Below are 21,023 nucleotides of genomic sequence, written 5' to 3'. Positions count from 1 at the left end.
TAAACGTGTATGTTCTGATGTGGAGAAATGTCCAGAATAGTTTTTTTTTTTTTTATGATTTTAAATGCTATTTATTTATCTTTAGACCAAATTATATTTTCATATAATTCAAAATTTAAAAGTTACAAAAGGAATATAGCAAAAGTCTCTCTCTCAATCTTATTCCCCAACTGCCTGATTCTTCCACCTGAAAGATATGTTGCCAGTTTCTTGTATATTCTTCCAGAGATAGTTTATGTATATATCAGCAAGGTTATTTATTATTCTCCCCTTATTTATTCAAACGATCGACTACTACACACACAGGATAGGTCATTAAGTACAAAATATAATCTGAGAAATCATATGTATAGCGTAATCCAACTAATACAAAAAGTTAAAAAATATATGTGTATGTACATATACATATACCTAAAGATGCTTGTAAATGCAGAAAATGTTGGAAAACATCACAGGAAACTCTTAATTGTGATTATCTCCGGAGAATGAGATTGGGGGAGGGATGCGAAATGATGGATTTTTTTACAACATACATATATTCTTTTTTAATAATTTTTACAAACCCAGTTTTTAAAAAGTAGAAATCTATGTGAATCTTTTCCACAATACAATCAATTTCGTATTTGTTTAATAAATTTTTATTTATTTACTTGATATATTTATTTATTTATTTTACATTCTAAGATGTTGTGGAGCAGTCGGGAGGGAGGGGGAGAGGGGAAAACGGAGGGAAATAGGGTGAGAGGAGGAGGAAGGAGGGATGGGGCATGGTCAAGGCCCATGGCACCCCCCTCATTCTGGCAGGGAAACCCAGGGGGCTTCTGGTGGCAGCTCAGTTGTAGCTGGGCTAGACGGGAACTTCAAGTGGATGTGGCTGAGGACCTCAGCCTCCTACTTCCCTAGCTTGGAAGCCCAGGGCACTTGTGGCAGCAGCCTTGTGGTCACTGATGGGCTGGATGCAGATGTCGGGGGGGCTGTGGCTGAGGCCCTTGGCCCTCCCCCGACCCCAGCTTGGTAGTCTGGGGGCCTTTTGGTCCTTCTAGGTTTTACAGGTGTTCTTTGGTGATGTTAGACCTTTACTGGTTAATATCAGAACTTTGATCTGTGGGTTTTTGTGTTTTCTTTCAGTTCTGTGTTAGAATATTTACTATTCTCACCACTTAAACTCTGCACTGGAACTAATTTTTTTACATTTGTTTACTTCTAAAATGGAGGAACTTCCTGTGGGGACCAGCACTTTAGCCCTGTGGTTGAGTTAAATTGCTCCTTTGCTGCTGATTCCCTAGAGAAGCCTTTTTGTGCAGCTCAGGTTTTAACTGTTGGCCTTATAAGTACTTCCAGGTCTTGTGAGATTTAGTACACCCAGGTTTTGTAGAAACTCTGATCTGGGCCTGAGACTTTTCAGCAAACTGCACCCCCTGAAGTTCTGTGTTCCTGACCAGTGTCTACTGAGTGGTCCTGCGCAGATTGGAGGGCAGATCAGCTGTCTGTGCTGTGCCCCAATGTTCACCCGGTGGGCCCATGTACTCCAAACACTTCCCATGGGATGAGCCATGCATGGGTCCCTTGCAATGACTTACCAGCCTCTGAGTGGCTCCTTTTTCAGTGGTCTGTGGCCCCTCACTCCTATATGGGTCCACAGGAATGCTGTTAGTGGACTTGCTGGCCTGGGGGCCACCAAGGCCCTCCTCTCCCCTGCAGTCTCTAAGCAACTTCACACAAAGGGCACAGCTGTGGCTTTTGCCATCTCTTTCTCCATGTGTTCACCAGGGCCAGCCTTGAAATGCTGGGGCTCAAAATAGTCAGAGTGGTCCTTTCTTTCTCTCATCGTGGCTTCTCCTGCCTTCATGCACTCCATAGATCTCTCTTCCTCTTCCCCTGAGCTCTAGCAGCCCCAGTTTGGCTGACATTGCTTTTAAAACTTGTAAATTGGTTGATTATAGGATAGAGTGACACTGGGGATTGTCTATTCCACTATCTTGATTTGAAGTCTACCTGTTTAATAAATTTTAAAATAAGCTTAAGTATTATTATTATCATGTTAGTTTTCTTGTTATTGCCATGAAAGCATTAAGAAGGATATTTGTTCAGAAAATTTGAAAACTTAAAGCAGTATTCCCTTTCAAGCCTCATAAATTAAGTAAATATTCTATGCTAAAAATTTGCATTCTTTTCTCTATTATTTTAATGCTTCATTTTGTCACATTTTAAATAATTTTACTGATCTTAAGTGTGTTTTGCTGTATGTTAGGGCCGGAAAAGTAAATCAAAGAATTTTATTGAGATTAAAATAAATGTCCTTAATTTATATTATAATACATAACTCTCAGAGATCCATACATCACCTGTTCAGAAAAGCTTCCTTTTGCCCCAGTTGTCCTTGTCTTTCTTATTGTTTGATATTAAGTCTATATCTTCAAGAGAAGCTTCAAGGAGCAGAACTTTTAGTTATGGAAAGAGCATTTACAGGAAGGAAAGAAGTTCCAGGCAGGAGGAACAATGTATGCAAAGGCATGAAAATATTATGAACGGTGAGTATGAGAAACTACTACTGAAACACAAAGTATAAGTAAGGGAGTGGCAAAAACTGAGAGCAGATGGCTCAGAAAGGTATTTGTTTATCATGCAAATAAAGAGGAAAACCAATTTTTCAATGAGATGTTCGGATAGTTATTTTAGAAACATCACTCTGGATCTCATTGTGGTGAGTGCATATTAGGACGATAAGAACAGAAGGCAAGAGATCAGTTAAAAAGTTATGACAACAGTTCAGGCAAATGACGATGAAAAATTGAACTAAGCCAGTAGTTGGGCAATCAGTATATAGGCAATAAAAAAGAGCTTTGAGAAATGTTTATTATTTATGGTTTCACATAAAACACAAGACATACATTTTATAAGCCTGTATAAATATATCTATACATTAGTTCACCCTTCTTGGGAATTACTGAAAGAAGGGAGATAAATTAAAAAATTTGGGGACATGATTAGGTGGCTGTAGACATATAAATGAAAGTCTTAAACCAGTGTTATTTGATAGGTGGTTTCTAAACCAAGGTCTATCATAATGTTGCAGGAAAGCATCCTAGTGACATTGCTGTTCAGTAGCTGGACAGATTTCTTGAGCTCAGTTTCCAGCTGTCTCTTAGCACCTTCTCTTGAACTCTGATCAGCACACTAACCTCATCCTAACCCAGCCTACACTCTTATTGTCCCTGCTAACCCTGGTTCTCCTGACACTGCAGTCTCCTAGACACCCAGGTTTTCACCTCTGTCTTCCTCTCTAATAACCTGGCATCCTAGCCCTACAGTGTCTCTAATCTCTGTCCTAGCATTTCCTCTCTCCTTCAAGTTCAGGATCTTATTCTTTCCCACCCAGGTTCTCACAACAATTTTCTTCCTCTCTGTGTTCTAGTATAACCACAGCTAAACCATCCTATATTCTTCAGCTGAATTCAGTGTCCTGAAATATAGTGTTGATCTTGTCCCTGTTTCAAATCTGTCAAGGGTAGTATAAATTTCAATTAATAAAATTACTTTGGAATACTCTTTGGTATTATCTACTAAAGTTGAATATACACACATCCTATAGCTCATCCATTTCACAACTAAATATATATCCAGCAAAAATGTATGCCTATATGCATCAAAAGACAAGTACAAGAGTCTTTACAGCACTTTATCCATAATAGCCAAAACCTGGCATCAACCCAATCTAGTAGGCAAGATAAATAAATTGTGGGGTGTTCATGCAATGCAATATAGACACTCCTTGACCTACAATGGGGTATGTCCCAATAAGTTCATTGTAAATTGAAAATATCGTAAGTTGAAAATGCTTTTAATACACCTAACCTACCAAACATCATAGCTTAACCTAGCCTGCCTTAAATGTGCTTAGAAAACTTATTTTAGCCTAGAGTTGGGCAAAATCATCTGGCAACACAGTACACTAGAGAGTATTGGTTTTTTACCCTTGTGATTGTGTGGCTCACTGGGAAGTGTGGCTTGCTGCCACTACCCAGGATTGAGAAAGAGTACTGTATGGCATATTACTAGCCTGGAGAAAAGACCAAAATTCAAAACTGGAAGTATGGTTTCTACTGAACATGTATTGTTTTTGCACCATTGTAAAGTCAAAAAATCATTAAGTTGAACCTTGGTAAGTTGGGGACCATCTGCACTACACAGCAATGAAAAAAAGGGCAGCTTTTAAATATCAGGCTCTAAAACAGACGAAACTAATAACTGGTGTCAGAAATCAAGACAGTGGTTTATTTTAAGGAGAAGGAAGGGAGAAGTTACTAGGAAGGGACAGGAGGGGAACTTCCGGGTACTGAAAATTTTTTATCACTTGATCTGAATGGAAGATACATGTTGTTTTTGTGAAAATAAAAATAAACACACACATATACACATATACATCCTTCAGTGGCTCTCTATTGTCTACCAAATAATGTCCGTACATCTAAACCTGCAAAGCAGGATTGTAGTCAGTGATCTTCTGGAATCTACCTTTCCAATCAACGTAGTCAAACATGTTTCCTTCCCTATCACATCCCCTGCCTATCATCACAGCTACACTGTTGCTGTGGAACCTCCTACACCACAAGTTTCACCTGTATATAAGGTTGGAGCAAATTATTTCATAAAACATATCGGAATTGAAATTAAAAATTTTTGCAACAACATTATTTTCTAGAAAAGACAGTGGCATTGTTGAGCTAAATCCTCTACTAAATTCTTTTTGTTCTCCAGTTTTCTGACATACCAGGGAACTTCAAGTTGTGGTTTCTCTAAGCCCAAGTCTCTACTGGTGATGTAAGATCATAAGTGACTTAGGCTTTGCTGGAAAAAGTCTGCTGGTACTCCAATAAGAGACCCTCAGGGACGAGCGAAGAAACACTTCCAGGGCTGGAAGCCTGATTTGGCTGTGGGATGCTCCTAAGGTTGGTGGACAACAATCAAAACCACAGTGACCAAAGTGTTTTGTCTAAATTTGGGTCAACACTGATCTCTGAGCATATCGGATGTGCCTGCCAGAATTTCTACTGAGTGATAACACCTCTGTGGGTAGTAATTGTTGTGGTTCTAAGTGCTCATTTCTGTGGAACAAATTATTAGCCTGTCACTGAGGGACACTAGATTAGCCTGTCCTTAGGCAGAAATAAAAACAGCAGAAGGAAATGGGTTCAGGTTTTGGCCAAGTGGGCTGAGTGTCAGGTCAGGGTTTCCATCTGATTGTACAAACTGGAAGAATCTGGAGCAGAGGCCCAGTGAAATAAACTATGCAACTGACATGGGGAACATGGGGACAGGCCACAATAAAGAGAGCAAGTGTGCATCCTAAAACAGTACACCTCAAACTTCAGCATGCATAAGAATCACCTGGACAGCTTTTGAAAGCACAGGTTCCTGGGATCCACCTCAAGGGATTCTGATTCAGGTCTCAGGTCAGAATTTGCATATCTAACAAGACCCCAGGGGAAACATTGTTTTAGAAAACTATCAGGCTGGTGGAACAAAACTAATTCCAGTCCCCATCCACCACAGGATATTTAGTATGCTTCCAGCCTTTGTCAGAGTCAGTTTAGGGACTGTGTGGGTTGAACACACAGGATGAGAAGGTCAATTCCTACTGCATGAGGTAATGCAGGGCAGTAAATATGACACCTTACCTACTGTCCCCAGTTTGTACAATCAGATGGAAGCCCCATCCCTACTGTCCTAACCCATGTCCTAGAGCTTGCATGTGAGGTTTCTGGGTGGAGGAGGTACATGTAGTGGGCACAGCCCAGAGATGCTATTAAACATCCTACAATGCACAGGACAGCCCCCACAACAAAGAGTTAACCAGCCCAAATGTCAGTAATGCAGAGATTGAGAAACCCTATCTAGAAATCTATCCATTCAATTTGGAATTTTCACTTGGGTTTTGTATCAGGTTACACAGGGCAATGGAAGCAGTTATTTAAATCAATGCTATTTATGTTGAGGCAGCTTATAATAAAAGAAACATTGATTCTACAAATAAAACCAAAAAGCATTTAAATAAAATAATAATGAGACAACTAATAAAGGTGGTGAGGGAGGAAGAAATAAAATTATACAGGAAAATTAGGTTAAAGGGAGTTCTTTTAGTAGAGTTCTAACCAAGAGCTTTGGGGAAAGGGAAGAAGAGGGCAGGCTCCAGGTCTCTAACTTTGTAAACCCTGGACTCCACCGACTTTAAAAATACTGGGCCTAATACATGTTGATACAAAATGAATGAAAGTGGTTAGTCCATCCTCTTTCTAAGGATTTTGTATGGGTGAAAATCTATGGTAGTTTTTTTTTTTTTTTTTCTGAACTTATGATGGTTAATCACTTTTTTAGTTAACAAGTTCTATCCTATAAACTGGAACTTTGAGAATAATTTTGAAGCATGGACAACCACAAATAGTTCAGTCTTGCATTCTTATATTTATTCTGATTCTTCCCTTGTTCAAAATAAAAAACAATTGGTCAGATTGATTTTTCTTTTTTTTAACCAAACAACATTTACCCACTACCTCTTACTTTGTCAGGTTAAACAATCTCCTTTCTCTTAATTTTTTTTTTCTCCACCTTAAATAGGGTAATCATATTTATTTCAGATTTCTCTAGTCTTTCCAAACTCATGTTTATAATTTGAAGACTGTAATGAGAAACAGTACTTTTAGATTCATAGTCAATGGACATTTTTTCCATGTTTCTTCTGTGTTAAGTTTTGTGGTAGACACTCATATTTTTTTTTTGTTGTTGTTCCTGTGTGAGTTAGGTAAGCTTTACACATGAAGGAACTGACATAGAGGGTTTCAGGAAACATATCCAAGTTCATACAGATTGTAAATCATAGAAATAAGACTCAAATTCAGATTTTCTGATCCAGTTCCAGGAGTCATAAGATAAACACTATTTAGAACATTAAAATTACTTCCCAGCTTTTTCATATCATACCAATAGTAATAATTCTAACACCTTATTTGAATGTTAATAATGGCAGCACATTGATGACTCAGCTGAGGACTTAGCTGAGGACTCACCTAAAGTGTGAAATTTGTGGTCACTGTATTTAATGGTTCCGCATCTCATGCTCTCAATGCCCTAGCATTATTCACAAAACGGCTTAATTACTATATATTCATTTTTATACAAATAATATTTTATCAATTATCTATGATTATATAACAAATTATTCCAAAACTTAGTTAACAACAAATATTTATTATCTCATAGCTCCTGTGGATGTCTCTGGCTCAATGTCTCTTCTAAGGTTGCAGTCAAGGTATAGATAGGCCAGGGCTTGAAGCCTCATCTGAAGGATTGACTGTGAGAAGATTTGCTTCCAAACTTACCCATGTGGTTTTTGATAGAATTCTGGTCCTCATGAGCTGTTTGGCTGAGGGCCTCAGTTTCTTGTTGGCTACAGACATCAGTTCCTTGCTGCCTGGGCCTCTCTATAGGAAAACTCACATCAGGGTAGCTGGCTTCCATCAAAGCAAGCAAGTGAGAGCTAGAGCAGACGAGAAAGACATACATCACAGTTTTGAGAACCTTAGACATCACATCTTATCATGTCAGTATATTATATTCACTATACTCATTAAAAATTAGTCACTAGGTTCATCCCACACTCAAAGAAAGAGGATTGCTACCAGGCTATGAATGCCATGAGGAAGGAATTATTATTGAGTGCCATCTTAGTGATTGCCTACCACAAATACTAACCAATCTTTCTATACATTAAAGAGTAATTTTTTCTATATTTCCTAAATAACGTATCCATTTGTTCAACAATATTCATAAGATAAAAATGAATCTTTTATCATAAGGCTTGTCAAGTCATCATGCAACTAGCTGCTCCTGTACCTACAGATGGGATGCTGAATGGAGACTCGAGGAGATAGAGGGCAAGGGGAGTTTTCTTAGTCCTGGTGCCATCTAAACTAAGACTGGAAGGAAAAGTAGGTATAAATTAGCTAAGGAAGAAGCGGATGAGGATAGAATGTTCCAAGCAGAAAGAAAAACATGTACATACAAGGGCCTGGAGTGAGAAAGAATCAATTATATTCAACATCTATATCCATAATCTTATTAGAGTATTAGGGTTTGTGATTATTCTCAATAAAGGTGTTTTAAACTAACCAGAATAACTGTTATATATTAAATTTATAGTTTCTTTCCATTTTATCAAAGTAGTTTTCTAAATTTGGTCTTACAAGATATATTGGACATAAGAACTCTGAATTTTTCCTGTCCACATACACCAACTACTTAGTCTTCCCTCCTAATTTTGCTTCTGCCCAAGGTGATATCCTAAGGCCAAGCCTACATAATACAAGGTGCAGAGCAGATTTAACAATTATGCATTAATTTGGTCAATCTGATAAGCTCAACCTGATAATTAAATTCAAAGTAAAATATCTTTTGCTCCCAAACAAAAAAGAAAAAGTGGTGGGAAGAGATTATATTATTTTGACCCTTTTCCTGTAGGCATTGGGTCTACAGGTCAATGGTTAATATTAACATAGTTTGTGTAATTAATATCAAGTCTCTTGGTAAGCAGATCAAAAAATTCTTCATAGTTAGTTTTTTAGAAGGATGCTGGATATATAATCTCCACTAACACAAAACAGGATTCACTGATGAAGCCGCCTGGCTTTATTTGTTGGGAAACTGCTGATTACTGCTTCTATCTCATTGCTTGTTATTGGTCTGTTCAGGTTTTGTATTTCTTCTTGGTTCAGTCTCGGTAGTTTGTATGTGTCCAGAAACTTATCCATTTCCTCCAGATTTTTTAATTTGTTGGAGTATCCACTAGCACAAAATAAATTAATATATTGTTTTTCAGGAAGGATGTTAGAATAAATGACTAAATGCAACCCTAGGACAGATATCTGATTGTTATTAAGAAGCATGTATACATTAAATTCATTGTTTGACTCTAGTTTTTACATTTTTTATTATGTAAAATTTTGAGCACACACAAAAGTAAACAGGATACCCACCATCCTGTTCCAACAACCATCAACCCAGGACCAATCTTTCACCACCCATGCCCCTAACTATCCGCCTCTCATATTAGTTTTGAAGTTTATTCCAGATATCATATCATTTTATCTAAAAATATTTCATTATATATCTCTAAAAGAGAAGGAGTTACTGTTTAAAACAAAACCACAGTACCATTTTTCTCCTAAAAAAAGAACAATAATTCCTTACTATTATTAAATAATTAGTCTTTTACTCTTATTTTTACTTTCTTTTTATAGTGAGATAAGCAGATAGATAATTGGTGATTCTCAGTCAGGGGTGATTTTATCCTCCAGGGGATATTTGGAAATGTTTGGAGATATTTTTGTCACAACTGGGGGGGGGGGGGGGGGCTACCTGCATCTAGTAGGTAGAAGCCTATAGGCCCTCCATAAAAAGAAATTGTTCCAGATATCCAGTGATGCTGTGGAGAAACTCAGATAGATAGATGAATAGAAATTACAATGCACAAAAGCTTATAAAGAAGAGAAATACAAAATACCCATGCTAAAGGTCATTTTAGTAGTCACACTAAAGTCACAAATGGACTTATAATTGAAAAGGTGATTCAGAATATGTAGTTATTTCAACTGAAGTGTCCCAGAAATCAGATGAAATTTCAAGATTTTTTTTTTTAAGGGATGACGATCAGTGGCCTTGTATTAATTAATGAAACATCTGTTCCAGGTATGGATAAAGTAGTTCCAAAAAATACGGCGTTTCTTACTTGGGCAGCCGAGCCAGAGGAGGTACTGAAGAAAGTGTTTAGTAAATATGGGTAGAACTGGTGTTCTGCAGCACATGAAAAATCTACGAAAAACTATTTTGAATTTGCTAAACAATAGTCTGTCAGAAATGGCTGTCTTTCCAGTAAAATGATGCTATGAGTGTTAATGCTTGTGACATATCCTTAAGATGAAAATTGATATTAGTTGCTTTAATGCAGGCAAAACTACATTCATTATTCTCCACACAGAACCCCTGGCAATAATTTACCTAGCAACACCGTAGTTCATGCAGATCAAAGCTGCATTATTTAAGTGTGTCCGGGGGCAGATTTTAGCTCTGTGACTTATACTTTAAAGACAAAAAATTATTGGTTTGCTTCTTGAGAGACAAAATATGTTTAATTAACTAGATGCTTCTTGCAGGTCCTACAATATTTAAACTCACATGAAGTCCTCTTGTTATCTGGGAAGAAACCCCTTCTGTCCCCAATACTCTAAAATCTGAGTGGAGTATAAGACTGTGGGAAAGCTGATCTCTTCAAATGAACAGCAAGTATTTTCATTTAAATTAAACCCGAATGTGAACTAAATTCAGGAAAGGAAATGGCAGAGGAGGGTCTGTAGTTACTATAGAATGTGCCTGTCTGCTTCGGCTCACAGACAAGTGATGAAGTCCAACTCTGAAATTTCAGGCAATTGTATATCAAGCTCCTCCTTTTCTGCAGTCTTCTTTTCCATTGGTAAAATTCTTTTGCAGGGTCATGTAGGGATCCCACCCCTTCTCTGTGTTTTCACTCTGAAGCTCTACACAACTTTACACCTGAATGAACGCCAAACCTCTGTGGATATATAAAGGGGACCTTGAGGAGGAATTTCACAGTTACAGTGCAGAAGCAGAGGGAAAGGAATTAACCAGCTCTTCAGCCAAGCAAATCCTCTATTCACCATGCTTCCTCCTGCCATTCATTTCTATCTCATTCCCCTTGCATGCATCCTAATGAAAAGCTGTTTGGCTTTTAAAAATGATGCCACAGAAATCCTTTATTCACATGTGGTTAAACCTGTTCCAGCACACCCCAGCAGCAACAGCACGCTGAATCAAGCCAGAAATGGAGGCAGGCATTTCAGTAACACTGGACTGGATCGGCACAGTAAGTGTGTTTTACCTGTACAGATTTTTTTTTTTTTCTTTTTTGGTAGCATTAGCTCACATTCCTGTAGAACTGTTTTATTGTTAACTAACCTGAGCCATATATATTTTGCTAAACAACCTGGGAGTAATCTGCTGCATGTGTAGATTGGCATTCTTCCCTAGGCAGTGATTTTAAAGTTAACACAACTAAAACAGTGGTCTGATAATGCAAACACAGACTTAAGTTTTAACAAACATCTGCAAAGAAAACATTTCCAGGAATTGAACTGTCGCTTCTTTAAAATCATGCGAAATGAGAATTTTAAAAAATTGTTGTTTTAGGTAGTTTAAGTCCAGGTTGTTTTGTAAGTTTATGTCAGGACATGTGCAATTTTGGTAAAGTGTATAGAGGTAACTAATCAAAAGTATGTATAGGAAATCATGAGGGAAAAAAGTAACCTTTCAGGAGAAAAAATTGTTCACATGCATTTCTAAAATATGTTTAGTGAAATAGTTGAAAGTTTTGATGATGTTCAGTGTAAAAGAGGGATAACTAAAAATGTTGGAGAATTGCATTTTTCTGAAATAATCCCTTATTAACCAGGTCAAAATTTAGGTAATTGTATATTTCTGTGAAAGACTGGGGACACTTTAATAACTTAAGATATTTAAAATAACAGTACAATATTTTGTACAGGGAGCATTTTTTTCCCTTCTCTTTGCTTAATTGACACACTAATTGGCCCCTAGTTAGGGGAATTCAAATTTCTTCTCCCAACTTTTGTTTCATTCCTTTCCTTTAGAAGAATTCACATGCTAATAACAAAGTTTTAAGAGAAACAGAGAAAAACAGTGCACAGGAAATCTTACACAAATTTTTGCTCCTCCTCCTTAACTCCATTCAACTACTAAAAGTAGTTTTGACCTTTGAAAAGTCAAAGCAAATATGACTGTTAATGTCTTTGTAAGAAATCCAAGGTGTTTTAGCTTTCATGAAGATGGTTGTTTTTAAGTATGTAGGAAACATTTGATTATTATTAGATTACTGAATAATGTGGTGAGTATTCATTGTCAATGAACTGTCACTGCAAAAATGCCAAATCTCTACATACACAGGAACAAAAAGCTAGACAAGTCAGAATCATCTCTGGCTGTTTCCAGATGCATTCCTAAGGCAGCTGCCAGAAGGTGAGCTGGAATCAGAATTAGGCACGCTGAGCACACTGACCGGCCAAATAGTTCACCCTTTAACTTTAATCCCACAACTCTAGACCTATGTGCATTTTTGTGTATATACATATATTTTCCCCCAACTATTACATTGAGCTTAGGCAATGTCTCTTACCTCAGAAGTACTGGAACACAGAGATGAAATAAAACTCCTAATCCAGTCACTACTTTGAGTTAGCTTTCAGTACTCTATGTAGAGCCACTTCAATGTCCCTTATAATTTTATTTTTAAAATTTCAGCAGCCCATACTTGTAAACATTTTTTTTTTCTGGTTAACAAGTCTCAATTTTTTCTCAAGCTTGTTATAGGCAATTCTCCTCAAGTTTAGATTACAAAGCAATGGTTAAAAAATCCTTCAAATATTTGAGATTAATTTTTGCTTTAATTACATAAAGCATTTAACAAGAAATAGCCCATTAGAGACCATATTTATTAAATCCAAATAACTAAAATGAAAAGGTTGCCATGACCAATATTCAGTAAATGCACACCGTGGTTCCTTTTGCAGTTGTAAATCAGACATGTTAGGCATTTTTCTGCCATAAAATTCATGGAAATGTAGCCAAGTTGTTATGGCAACCATACGGTCCTGATTTAGTGGCTTTTATGTTGTTTAGATTTTAGGTTGTAGTGGCATTTTGCATTTCAAACATTTTACTATTTGTATTTTTTAAAGGTAGCTTGGGAATTTATGTTTAAAATGTAGTTATTAAGTTTGATATGCAAAACGTTAGATGTTGCACACATATATATGTATGATTCTCTGCAGCTTAATTTTATAATTGAAATCAAATATTACAGAGTGCATATTCATTGTATACAATATTTAAATACTTTCCACATTTTCTCAACAGGTTTTTTTAAAAACCTAATTAAAAGCACTTGCAGCTTTTAACCAATATGACCCGTGAGAAACAGAACATTAAAGTGTACTCGTTTTAACTCATTAAAGAATGAATATTTACAAATAAATGTAAGAGCTGCTAAACCCTTATTGGGGAGTGAGACTAAGAAAATGGGATTTCCAAATAATCAATTGATTGTAATTATCAATTAGCTAATGTTCTACATGAAAAAGAAAACAGGCCTAGATTTTCCCCCTTAAAATAGTTATAGCCATGTAAAGTGATGATTTTCATAAGCGTCTCTGTGACTATCCAAGCAGATTTTTGCATTGTAAAAATAAAGTAGGTGTTCACTTTCTATTCAGCAATTTGCTATCATCTGGATATTATTTTTGTCATTGAAAATTATTTTTTTTAAAGAAAAAAAAAACCCCTCTCCATTTGCTTTTCGTGTCTGATGCACATTCTTTTCCATTTCCTGCAGCTAGGGTTCAAGTGGGTTGCCGAGAACTGCGTTCCACAAAATACATCTCTGATGGCCAGTGCACGAGCATCAGTCCCCTGAAGGAGCTGGTGTGTGCTGGCGAGTGCTTGCCCCTGCCAGTGCTTCCTAACTGGATCGGAGGAGGCTATGGAACGAAGTACTGGAGCAGGAGGAGCTCCCAGGAGTGGAGGTGTGTCAATGACAAAACGCGCACCCAGAGGATCCAGCTGCAGTGCCAAGATGGCAGCACGCGCACCTACAAGATCACGGTGGTCACTGCCTGCAAGTGCAAGAGGTACACCCGGCAGCACAACGAGTCCAGCCACAACTTTGAGAGCGTGTCGCCTGCCAAGCCAGCCCAGCACCACAGAGAGCGGAAAAGAGCCAGCAAATCCAGCAAGCACAGCATGAGTTAGAAGTCAGACCCTCCTAACTGAACGGACTAGTAACCATCTGCTTTACAGATTTGATTGCTTGGAAGAGTCAAGCCTGCCATTGCTATTTTCTCACTTGAAAGTATATGCTTTCTGCTTTGATCAAATCCAGCAAGCTGTCCTAAGTATCAGGACCTTCTTTGGGAATAGTTTTTCCTTTTCACGTTTTTCAAGATGTATGTATATGAGTGCGATTTTCATTTAAATTCCATGCACCCTCTTGTTTTAATTCCCTGCTGTCCTTGTCACCGTCATTTAAAAAATTATTGACACTATATACATCACTGAATCTTTACAGTTTGAAACTGAGGAAAACACCTCTCAGTTATCCTCTATCCCCTAGCCCATCCCCACCCCCAAAAGAAACTCCTTCAAAACAGAAAAGTTAAAAAAAAATTACCATGAATCTTCACAGTAACATTTCAGAAAGGTGCTTTTTTAATAGTCTTCATGGGAACAGTTTAGCAGCCATGAGTGATCTTACTCTGAAAGACAGTAAAAGACCTTGTGACATTTCACTTCAAAAATAAGCCCTGTAGCTTTTTACTGTCTCATAGTATGAAATTATACCCTGCATGCTGACCCTCGCTTGAAATGGAATGCCAGAAATGCATGGCAGCAGCTAATAAGTAAAGCTGATTAACTATTTATTTGTCAATGTTATTATTTAATAAGCTTTCACATGTGATTTTTTGCAAAATGTTAATGTTTTGAAGCTTTTCTCATGTACCTAAATATTTTCCTATACAATTTGTGGTCTAGAAATTTGAAAATACATGTTGTAGATATGTAAAATAAATATTTTAGTCTCTTTATTACATATATGTTTCATCATGAACTCTATCGATAGTATGGATCATTTTAAATCAATAAGATGCTTTGTAAAGCTGAAATATGTAATACTTTCTTGTTTAATCTGTGCAATCAGAAGGTGACTTGGCCTTCAATTCCATTGGTTTCTTTTAACAAAAATAAACACTGCTGAAACTTATTTTCCTTGCTTCTAACATGTATAAAAAGGTACATGTGTGCAAAAACTGTAGAAAAAATGTGTAAGACTAATTGCTGTTTTTGCTAAGTCACATTCACACTTTGACAGAAATATCTATAGTAAGAGAGGAGAGAGAAAGAGAAAGGGAGATCATATCCGCAGTATATATGATGGTTAAAACATTGGGTGGCAATCCAGCAGTGAACTGTAATGAGGATATCAGATTTATGTACACCAGTGGATGGATGCCAAGTTTGCTGCACATTATAATCACTGAGGGAGATATTACAAGATCCCGTGCCCAGGCTTCCATTCAAATTACATCAGGATTTCTGGGGGCAAAACTCAGATATCGATAGTTTTTAAAGTATTCCACGTGATCTCAATGCACAACTAAGTTTGAGAAAGGAAGGAACTGTGAAGAAATCAGTATCTTATCTTAGGGAACTCCAAATACTATTGTGTGGCCCCCAAACCAAAAATAATGTAAAAACAACAAAGAAAGCAAAGACTAATTTTTCAGTATTTTCAGTTTTGGCATGTTGTTATATTAAGCAACATAATCATAATCTTGAACCAAATTATACAGTTAACTGATGTGTCAATTCAATCAAATGATTGATTCTATCACTCCAAATTAAGAAAATAAAAGAGGCTTGGTATATATTGATAAGATTTCCTGGGTTTTCCCTTTTTGGATGTTGAGCATGGAGGACTCTTTAGTACCTTTTTCTAGTAGGTTGTTCCTCTTTTTGTAATAACAAATCTAAAAATCACATTTATATTACTTATGAATATATCATACTAAGCTAAATGAGATCCTTAATATTGTCCCTTCCCTAGAAGAGACAGAAGAGCCTCAACATATGTAAAAACAACATATATAAACATCTCTAGATTTTATAAAAATGCTAACTATTGTATCTTCAAATAAAGAAACAAGTCACAGCCCACTATTTGATTTATTTTCCAGTCTTAAGAACTAAGATATTAAACTAGTTCATATCGTATTATCATATTAATACATGGGACATTTATGATAATTATATCATAGGTTGAATATACCAATAATGTATTGTTTCATATGTCTATTTTACTTGTTCATCCTCAATATGGGATATTTAAGGTAACAGAAAACCTAAGACACTTTGGCCATTTCTTTCTTTTTAGCAAAACAGCATCTTCTATAGAAGACCTTAGAGACAGTCTCAAGAATTAGGGTGTCCTAAGATATGAGGCATAAAAAGGACTTGACTTGACAATGGCTTTTCTCAGTCAAGAAGACTATGTTGTCGCCTTTTACTAATAAGACATTCAAACAAATGTTTTGGTGATAATAAAACACTAAAACCGCCACTGATTTGGTTACTAATAGTGTATTAAGAAATGCTTCATGAATGTACCAAGAAAAATAAAATGGAATAAAAGAAGCTTATAAAGACTTCTGTGGTCTCTGCTAAGTCAAGAATTGGATCTATTTCTCATGAGCACATTCAATTTACTGATCCATTTCAGGCTGTGTTACATTAATGATGGATTCAATGCACAGTATTTAACATAAAATGACAAGCAAAGGTCAGCAATCAATAAGAAAGGCCTAGAATAAAATCAGTCTCTCAGTGAAGTAAAAATTAAGCCAACAGAAACAATAACTTTCTGGTTATTTAAAATGCTAAAAAGCACTTGTGTCTGAATTGCTGATTGTATTTAAGGGTTTTTTTTTTCCCAGTTAGCCCATCTGATAAACTGTGCATAATTTTATGATCACCTTAGTAATTACCATTTTGAAATGGTGGATTATGATAAATTTAGCAGAGTCTGATCTAGTTTACATTCATAATATCTATCCATGTTGGATAAAGGACTTTTTCAAGTGGGTCAATAGATACATAGATACTTAGACAGATGGGTAGATATGTGATATTTATAGATATATTAGATATATATTATCATATTTATCAATAATGAGAATGAAATACAAATTAATAGCACATATACAAATAAATAATACATATAGCATGCTAGACTTATGCCAGACATGGTTATAGAACCTTTAAAAATATCTTTTTGCAAGCTGTTAATAATTTAATTATAGATCACTGATATTTATTAATTTATACTAGTTACAGATAACCACTAATTGGCAACATTATGTCAGCCATGTTTATTTCACTGTATTTTTCAAAAGCAATCAAAATTAGTGTGCCCGTGTGTGTATTCCATAAAAAAGACTGACACTCAATTCATTCCCACCATGTATCAAATAAGTAAGGTTACCAAGATATCTTGCAGTATCATCCATCCTATAGACCACTACTGAATATCTACTATGCACCCAGAATAATTATTTTCATTATTATTATTATTAACATGATCTGTGTATTGAGCATGATGTTTTTAACAGATAATCAGTAAAATGGTCGTACTAAGAAGTTGTGAGTGGAGAGAATAATACTTAGCAGCAGCAAAATTAGAAAACTTCCAAAATGCTGAATAAAATTAAAGCCTTTGAAAGTTAAAATTTAGTATGTTGTAATTTTCTTTTTTTGCCATCACCATGAAATTTTAGCTATCAAAATTTAATTTATTATATTTGGAATTAAAACATCACTTGGATTAGATTTAACTCCTGAAAGCACTTTTCAGCACTTAAAATGGCAATTCACTCCATACTGTAAATTCAGTATTTATATGCTTTCTATACTCATACAGTCCTAATAAAAAATGAAATACATGGCAAGTTTTTCATGGAATCTTTGTAGAAACTCAGAAGGAATCCAGTGAGAAAATCACTTAGGATCCTCAGCATTCTCATGTTAGAATATATTTTCTTCCCTCAAAGGCAGATAGAGATAACTTTCATCTTGGTTTCATTGGAATCTATTAAAATATAGTTCTATGTTGAATTGAAATGAGTCTAGATTTGAGAACTAACTAGACATTTGGTCACTAGAAACCTTTGTTGCATACACAAAGAGAGACCAGCTGGAACAGATATTCCAAAAGAAGTTCTACTTGTCAGTGTCCTTTTTGATTCCACTGACGTGTGCCTCATTTCTAACTCTATAGCTAACACCACATATGGTGCATTTACTTGCATATTTTGAAAATTATCTCGAAGAGCTATAGGGTTAACAACTACTGCAGAAATCACAGTGGGAAGAATTCTCAATTTCCAGGTTCAAGAATCGATTAAAATGAATTAATGCCAAACTCACTGCATAATTATCTTCAAAGCAAATTAGACTGAGTGATAGTTTATCATCTACATTGCCTGGCTTGCTGAAGGATCTATTTTCTCTTAACAAATGAAGAGCGAAATAGTTTGGGGGGATTTCTTAAAAAGAAACTTAAAATGTTTTTTCTTTAATTTTAGTAACTGCAAGCCAAGAGTTACCTTGCATTATTAACTTCATTTTAAACAGGGATTAGGTGTCTGAATCTGAGACTGAATGTCTGAATTGAATGACATTGTCAGTGACAGAGATATATTTGGTCAAAATTTATTGTTATTAAAACTGACAAGAGTTTGATATGGCTGTGAAATTAGTTACTATTAATATATAGGCATCACTTTTTTTCAGTAAAAATAAATTCCCTTTTTGAAATTTATTGTCATTAAATTCACATAAATTTACAAATCTTTTACTTTACAATATTGGCAAATTTGTCACAAAATGATAATTTGAGTCCTTGTGTCCATTGAGATGTTAACCTAAATTTGGCATTCCAAGATAGTCTAAAACACTGAACCTAGCCATCAGTAACCAGGACTTTCTTTAATCAGCACTATATTTTATGTTATGCGGTTGACAATTTTTACTAACCGGAGCTTTCTGTATAATTGTTTGGCTTGGTTCCAATCTTATTTCTCATATATGATTTATATGTTACAAAATAATTTCTTTGATTTTTTTTACTTCATCAAGCTCAAAGAGTAAACAAAACAAAACTTTCTTGTCACAGATTTCTTTATTGTAAACCAAAGCCAAAAAAAAATGCCCAATGTATTTAATGATATAATGGAGTATTGCCATTTTACCTGGTTATTGACACTATCTTTCCTAAGAGTTGACCAATACTTTCTACTTTTTATGTTAATAAAGAATCATTTTACACTTAATCCGTGATTTTGTTTGACATTTTATAAAGTAATAAATAGAGTTTTCAATTTGGCTCATCTGCAGCTTTTCTATGTAGTAATTTTGTACAAGTGACTTTCAAGACGTGTGAACTTGGAAACAGAAGGCCTAGGCTCTGGTTTAAACTGTGCTGATATTAATTTGTTGAGTGAACTTACACTTTTTCCTTCGCTTCTTAAAGCTCAGTTACTTTATCTGTAAAGTAAGTTGAATGGACTAATAAATTCAATGGAGTTGAACTAGATAATGTCTAAAGCATCTTCCAGCAGTAACATATTCACATTCTATTATCTCAAACAATATGGTCATATTTCCAGTTACAAGGTATCTACAAAGGCAGATTTGATTTATGCAACTCTCTAGATCTGATTATGTCTTCGGTTCACTCAATTGTGAAATTTCATAATAAAATTTTGGTCAAACTTGTTATAAAAGTTGACATAGTCCATCACAACAAATACTTCTTACGGCAGGCAATATAAGATAAAAGTGGAGACAGCTCCAGGAAGGCTGAAACTGGAGATTGTCACCAGGAATTTCCCACTCTTTGTCCAAACTTGACAAACACTAGGAAGATCTTAAGGACCAGGAAAAAGGTGAAGAAACTTTAGCCAAAACAGATTAGAATTTTTCTCTGTTAAAAACCTCTATTGCTACTCTATTACCTATTCATCTCTAGAGAAAATAATAAGAAAAAGTGGCTGCAACTATAATAAGAAATGGGTTTTATTGTGAAATAATTATGTTTTTATGGCAAGTTTTTTTACAAAAATCATAACTGTACATATTGTGATATAAGCGGGATAGTGATTTTTCTAATCAACATACTTTGTAATATTTGAAGTTCATTCATTAATCTATTCCTTCACTTAGAAATTTTTGAAAACCTAGTCTGTGTCTATTGGGTTCTAAGGACACATTGGCGAACAAATGGCAATCTGATTAAGAAAAGAACAAATGCGTGGCTGCAAAGTGCAAAAGTAAATACATGTAATCCCATTCTTGAGCAGGATGCATAGGGTATCACTGCTTTCAATCATCCATTACCTAAGATGTACTATCTGGATTTGAACAGGAAAAATATATTTCAGAAGGGAATGCTAATATCATCATAAACATTTGAGGTAAACTACAGCAAATAATAAGAGCATAGTGGGAAAAAATATTTCTTTATGATTATAAAGCCTGCCAAATAAAGGTAAAACCTTTATTTTTAGGCAAACATAATCTGGACACGAACTTCTTAAAAAGGACCTATCTTTATAAGTAAAATCGTTAGAAGTTTTATAGAGATTTTTCTATTCAATTGTTTGACTATTAGTGTACTCTAAGTTGATTTTTGAAGTACATCTTCTAAACATTCATATTAAACATAAAAATTCCCGTTTTATGATAGCTTCCATGTATCAGGTGAAGCCATTTTATTGCTGATGATAGCATGAGTTTAAAGGCAATAGTTGTAGACAACTTCAGCAAGAAAAATATATAGAGATTTGTTCATCTAGGCCACTAAATATTGCTTGTATCCAATATTTAGAAAAATATTTTAATGTAATTGTACATTTTTGAAATAATGTCATTGTAATCAATTTGCTCTGGAGAAGAGCATGTGGTGATAGATGATCTGTGTGACTGGTTCCAGCAAAGCAATCTCCAAGAATATGGAAAATTTTATAGATTATGCTGGATAATTACAGCAATATCATGCAAGCCATGCTGTTATTAAGCTGGTTCTCAGTCATTAACATATGTTTAAAAGCAACAATTTTTTTAAAGACTTGAATTGCATTTGTGTAAATGCATATTATATGCCCATTCCTTAATCCATATAATGTGGGAAAAAATCCTAGAGTACTCCTCCAGCAGATGTTGGAGCTGGAACAAGGCTCTTTTTTGATCATTGTGCTCTTTTGGAGTTAAGACATTTATGATTCAGTAATACTATTAGACTGAAACAGGTGTCATTATTGGACATTCAGGTT

At 35.4% G+C, this 21,023-nt stretch overlaps 1 protein-coding gene across 1 annotated transcript; it reads left to right on the top strand.

Moving 5' to 3' along the window:
- Positions 1–10,640: 10,640 nt before the first annotated feature.
- On the top strand, positions 10,641–14,728 carry LOC103609477 (sclerostin domain-containing protein 1). Its single transcript, XM_008593792.1, has 2 exons — positions 10,641–10,933; positions 13,475–14,728. Exons 1-2 carry the CDS (start codon positions 10,729–10,731, stop codon positions 13,888–13,890), a joined length of 621 nt encoding a protein of 206 aa, XP_008592014.1. The 5' UTR covers positions 10,641–10,728; the 3' UTR covers positions 13,891–14,728.
- Positions 14,729–21,023: the final 6,295 nt, after the last annotated feature.

The sequence above is a fragment of the Galeopterus variegatus genome, unplaced genomic scaffold (assembly GCF_000696425.1).
Source record: "Galeopterus variegatus unplaced genomic scaffold, G_variegatus-3.0.2 Scaffold9657, whole genome shotgun sequence".
NCBI classification, from domain to species: domain Eukaryota; kingdom Metazoa; phylum Chordata; class Mammalia; order Dermoptera; family Cynocephalidae; genus Galeopterus; species Galeopterus variegatus.
Note: the sequence above shows the minus strand (reverse complement) of the source record. Positions and strands in the feature narration are given on the sequence as shown.

Bases quoted from the DNA above. Each gene is read 5' to 3' on its own strand.
- LOC103609477 (XM_008593792.1), top strand. From the start codon at position 10,729: ATGCTTCCTCCTGCCATTCATTTCTATCTCATTCCCCTTGCATGCATC. The intron at 10,934-13,474 runs GTAAGTGTGTTT...CATTTCCTGCAG, and splicing joins CACTGGACTGGATCGGCACA to CTAGGGTTCAAGTGGGTTGC.